General features: G+C 33.1%; 1 protein-coding gene across 1 annotated transcript; it reads right to left on the bottom strand.

Moving 5' to 3' along the window:
• Positions 1 to 2,470: 2,470 nt before the first annotated feature.
• On the bottom strand, positions 2,471 to 3,259 carry LOC133203246 (uncharacterized). The gene has a single exon (XM_061339065.1). It carries the CDS (start codon positions 3,257 to 3,259, stop codon positions 2,471 to 2,473), a length of 789 nt encoding a protein of 262 aa, XP_061195049.1.
• Between the last annotated feature and the right edge of the window lie 2,838 nt (positions 3,260 to 6,097).

Below are 6,097 nucleotides of genomic sequence, written 5' to 3'. Positions count from 1 at the left end.
GTACATATGTACAAATTTTTATGACACTTAAAAGTCAGAAGACCCACTGATTCACAGTTAAATTGCTTCAAAAATAAATATTTATGCATATTGTATCGGGAAAAGCTATAAAATTACATGTACGAAAATGCAATAGAACATTCTTCACATTCAGTATCAAAAGGAAGTTTAAATCTACTAATATTGATTGATTGTTTATTGTTTAGCACCGAGTCGGCAATTTTTCGGTCATATTTCGGCGGAACTGTTCTTAAAAATGTAACTGTTGATATAACTCTTAAAAATGGGCTTCTAATTACATGTACATGTGCGTTATTGATACAAAGTCAATTCATTTTGGTAAAAAAATATCCACTCATACTCATCACAATTCTGTTTTCTAAGTAGAAGTCCTTAACAAATGAATAACACGATGATCATGATTTTTTTCGATGTAGATACAAGGTTGAGTGCTCGTAACAATCATGCAATCAGTTTGACTGCTAGATAAACATACGTAAAGAAGAGGTTTTTTAAAAAATGAAAACGGTGAAGATGAGGAACATGTGTAGTGATCAATATCAACAAAATCTACAAACAATACACTGTGGGACGTGGAGACCGGTCCTTCAAATGAGATCATATAAACAGAGGTCCCGTGTCGCAGTAGGTGTTAGCACGAAACGATCCCTCACTGCTCAATGGCTCTGAATGATGAGTATAGATCAAAATTTGCATCTCTCCACCGGCAACTGGTGGCGACTCCATATGAGTGAAAAATTCTAGAGAGGGACGTTAAACAACACACAAACAAACAAACAATACAAATTCATAAAACACGGACCCTGAAAAATTCCAGAGGTGGGATTAGGTGCCTATAGGAGGAGTTAACATCCCCTGTCGACCGGTCACACCTGTTGTGAGCGCTATGCATATTTATAAACAGTTTTACTTATCTCCACTTTGGAGTCTGGACACTGAACCGTCTTTTCATTTTACATCTTGTATATCATCATAAGACAAGTTAAACAGTCTATTTAAAAAGAAAACAGAAACATTCTCATTTACATGAATAACATATACAATATCTATATAGAAGATCAACATATATAAGAGCATGCAAATATTAACAATGTAAGCAACTGAAGACAGAACAAAAAATAATGAATATAAATGGAAAATTATAGTGTCTTTCTTGAAATTGTATATGATCTAAAAACTATCTAAAAAGCTGACATAGAAATAAATTACCTCACCTCATGTAAAAGTGTGCTCAATCTTATCATTGTCGCTTCCTGAATCTTGTGATGTGGTTTTTGCTGTAACGAATTTTGATAAGCCTCTAGAGACCCAAAGACATCCCCACAGATTTGTTGGCAAATTCCAATTATTTGCCATGATATATCTCTTAGAAAAATGGGTATATAAACCCCATCATCAAAGAACATCAGAGTTTGTAGATCCCGTAGATATTGCCGAGATCTGACTGTGTCACCAAGTTTGTGGTAACTCAGTATCAATAACATGTGTAACATTACTAGGGGTGGGATATCTAAATAAAATATGGTATTCCTTTTACTTATATTCTGCTCTAATACTAGTTCATCAATGTAAGTGTACACGCAGAGTAACCTAGTACATACTACTTGAATTTTTAATTTGTTATGCAATGATATCCCAAACATGTAGTGTCTGTACACATTTTCATTAACTGCACCAGTATGTATATTATAAGCCAATTGTATTGTACTCTGTGCTGTATTGAGTGAATTGAGTGAATGTTCATATCTACGTGTTCTGTACAAGTACATAGCAAGATACAGAATGTCTGACACGGTACCTGATGAACATGACAGCTTCAGCAATACATTTGCATTAGTTGATGCTCTGTAATACATCTTATTACAATGTTTATTCGGATATATAAATCTCTGTATCAAGTTGGTAGTGCCCCGTAACACCACTGATGTCATATTTTGCAATACAGCAACTTTATATTTTGTCAACATTCCGCTCATAAAACTCTCTATTTGTTTCATGTAAACGTAGAACTCCTCAATACAAGAAATACACAGGCTCAAGTCAAAATCATGAAAAAACCTACTATCTAAGTCAGTGCTAGATATGATACTGCTTTCCTCTATACGGACTGCCAATTCTCTGTTTAATATGGCTTTACAAAGGTAAGGTCTCAAGGTTTGACCTAATAGCAGACATGATATCCCCTTAAAATACAAATCATATAACTTATTGAACAATGAAGTTTGGACAAAACCAATGACTTTCAGTCGAAACATATTGTTCTGAGGAATAAAAAAGTTTGGACATTCTCCAATGTGTACCCAGTATATCAAAAGTTTAAAGCATTCCCAGAAACAAGGCAACAAGTTAGCTGGTGTCCAAGTCAAAACATTCTTATTCTGAATCCCCCAAAATAGACTTGTTTTTATGAAATATGAAGAAAGAACTGGTGTATTGTTCTGAAAATTAATTACCTCTTTAAGGAAAATTTTAAAGAACCATAGCACAAAATCTGATAATGATTCATTGAATAAACAAGCTTTTGTTCTGCTAGCGAGAATGAGATTCTCCATTCTTCTCCGTTTTCAGGTGTTCTACCGATGGGAACAACATGGAATCCTCCGCTCAATATATCCGATACAACATTCTCGGATGGCCAACCTTGTTGTCGACATCGCTGTATCCATGGTAGAGCTCCTGTCGGCCATTGCTGTGACTGCAAACAGTATGCATTGTCTACTTCTTTTTCGTGTTGAAGGATAACCGTAGAACAAGGTCCATGGGGGAAACGAGAGGCCCAGCCGTGGAATTGGGAATGGATTAAACGCAAATGGTTCTCGCGAAATAATATACTAGATATATAAACTTCGTTCATGCTCATTATACAGGAGGATATGACTTCTGGACTAGTTGATGGCGTCATTAGATTAAGTCTGGTAAATCCTGGTGGTAAATCCTCACACTCCATTAGAATCACGGTGTGCCGTGGGACACGATAGAAACTGATCTGTGAGAGATCACATATAACCTGGTGGACTGAATACCAATGCATGAAATCTGTATCTGAAGTAGGTAGTCTGAATCCTTCACGCCTGCTCCCACTCGTCATTTCGTCAAATCCCCTCATGATGTACACAGGTTTACACACCATCTCCTCAGTGTCCATCTTTTCCCTCCTGAACTTCACTTCTGTTGGACTCCCTACTTCACGACACAGCCCTACGTAAATCGATTCTGAGAGTCGAGGTATATGATGCATTCCGATGTATCATAAATTAGTTGAATAGCAGAAATCTGAAACGCAAACATTCCTTAATTTGGTTTACTTGTTTACACTGTATTAAATAAAATATCAATGTTTACTGAATATTTTTAGCGTTTTTTTTTCATTAATTAAGGCCACCATAAATAATAAATGTCAATCTGCGAAGGACTTCTTATGATAAACGTACTTTATATGCTCATATTTCTTCCTAGACATTATAAAAATCGTTTTCTATTAATAAATTCTGTAGCCCTTGCTCTTGGTCAAGAGTAATATCCTTTTGACGGCAGTTACGTAATAAACCGTGTATAAAAACCGGGTTCAAATAGCCAAGTGTGATTTCCTGGAAGATATCCTCAACGTAATAAAACGTATATAAAATTCCACTTTCATATAGCCAAAGGTGTTTTACCGTAGAACGGGCAGGATTTTGCAAAATATCTTACTATTCAATTACGTTTTTAGAATTATAAAAAATAACATAATTGAAAAATCAATTGATTTTTCTCGCAAATTTACATGGACGCAATGCTTATTAAAAAGAACAGATTTACATAGATTAATTTTCTTTAAAAAGTACGTACACTTATTGCAGTGCGGTATTTATTGAGAAAATTATAGCATTTGTCCACAAACTTAATGGAAAACCCCCGTACATTAAAAATTGCATAACCGATATTTTGCAAATATTTAGAAAACAGCATATTGCATAATCCAAAAAAAAAAAAAAAACAAACCTTTTTGATAACAAGTATGTTTATCTTCTTTTTTTAAAAAATCTCGATCCCTTATGTAACACACTAAGCTAATCGAAACAAGTTCAATCTATTCAAACATTATGTCACATGTATGTATTACGGAACACTATATCAAGAGAGAATATTATGTGACGTGTAACCGAGTGTTAGAAAAATATTTACAAGAAAAAAAATGTCATCCTCAATTTAAACTGAGCTACTTGCTCAAAAAGTGATTCGTGGGAAATTAGCTCAGATAGCTTCTGAGAACCTAACAACGAGAAGTTATCTACAAAAACTTTGGGACGGGGTAAAAATTTAAGTCTCAATTTAGCCCTATTTAGTTGTCTCAATTATGTCTCACTGCTGACGTACTTATTTATACTTACACTAAGTTTTACTTTAATCATTAAAAGTTTTACTTAATGTAAATAGGTAAGGAAAGACTTGCTCAGTCAAGGCTAATCCCTGTCTCACCTCATCCTAAGTTTACTTTAGCAGCTCAACTTCTATTGACCTGTCTGGCTGTGTGCTGACCATGTGTTACTGCACTGAGAAGACAGTGCTTTTATACTATCCAAATTAGCATACTTGATTCTCATTGGCTGATGGCTAAAAGTTATTTTCTCTCTACTGGAGAGTTCATAATTTCTAACAAGAGTTATCTCATCACAATTACGCAAGAATACGGTATCGTTTTTCTTTCTGTAACAGGGGTTTGTGTAAATAAACAAGCACGCCTCTGTCAGGTTCAGGTCTATTTTATTGACACAGTGAGCAGTATATATTAACATAGCCCTGAAATATAATAAAACAACAATATTATATCACATCAAATCAATCCTATTAATGCATCATTTATACATACATCTAGCTCTCATAGATAACATATTGATAATCATATATTATAGACAAGATGTATCTTTATGTACATTGACTCTCAATTAAGGGAGATAACTCTGACATCTGATACATAGACATTACATATTTTCTTCCATAAAAAGGCATAAAAAATATTACTAATTAAAATAAATAGTTCCTCACCATTCTGTGGGAAAAGGCTTTAATTACCACATGAATGTATGATGTCATAAACATGTATATGGATTCTGTAATTTAATACAGTATTCATTAAAATATATATTCCACTAAAATAAAAAAAATCATCTGTTCATTTTGAACAAAGTAACCAAATATCTTGGTCATAAAATATATAGTGTAATTTGAACATAACAATTTACACTTTCAATATATAACATTACTGATCTTCAAAATCAATAATTCCAATCATAAAAATAAATATCTTTCTCTCATGATCATTCATTCTATTAATATAAAGTGTAGATGGGATTTATTATAATTGCATATTTACAGACTACACAAGTTAATTAACTATTAGCAAAAAAGAAAAGTTAGTACTTACCAAAAAGTGGAAAAAGTCAGTCTCCAAGTCAAGGTCATGAGAGAGTCCATAAAATGAAGTCTTGGTAATCTCTCAACAAGACAAAGAATGAATATTTTGGCGGTAAAACCAATGACCAAAAGAATAAAACCAATGAGATCCAACTTTATAAACAAACTACCAATAAAAACCAAGAAAACACCAAAACCTCTGACCTGCCCTAAGGTAACTAATTATCTATATACAGGTGTACAAGTTTACAGGTAGGGCTAGGGAAATAAAGGGTAGGATCCAACATTTTATCTATTATGGTAGTTTAATTTATTTACATTTAATTTAAAACATTTATTAAATAAATATATTCCACACTACTACATTTCAATAACCAAAAAATGCGCTTAAATATGTCAGAGCTGTTTTTACAATTTTTCATAAGCGTACTGAAACGTAATTTAATTAATAGTTGACATGTGATTAATACGTCAGAATACATTAGAGCCGTTTTTCATGACTTTTCATTTCTATACCGTAGTGCACTTAAACGTTATCATTTAGAAAAAAATCTATCGACTCTAGAACATCTGTATTTATGCGTAAAATTATGAAAAGTTTATATGGAATATATAATGAAGTGAAAATATATAACTCGTTTTACGCCGTTGATATATATATATATATTTATAGATCCGGTTT

This window comes from Saccostrea echinata, unplaced genomic scaffold, assembly GCF_033153115.1.
Source record: "Saccostrea echinata isolate AGI-Se365-2 ecotype Australia unplaced genomic scaffold, CSIRO_AGI_Sech_v1 ptg000049l, whole genome shotgun sequence".
Lineage (NCBI taxonomy): Eukaryota > Metazoa > Mollusca > Bivalvia > Ostreida > Ostreidae > Saccostrea > Saccostrea echinata.
The sequence above is the reverse complement of the archived record's forward strand: the minus strand, read 5'-3'. Positions and strand labels throughout refer to the sequence as shown.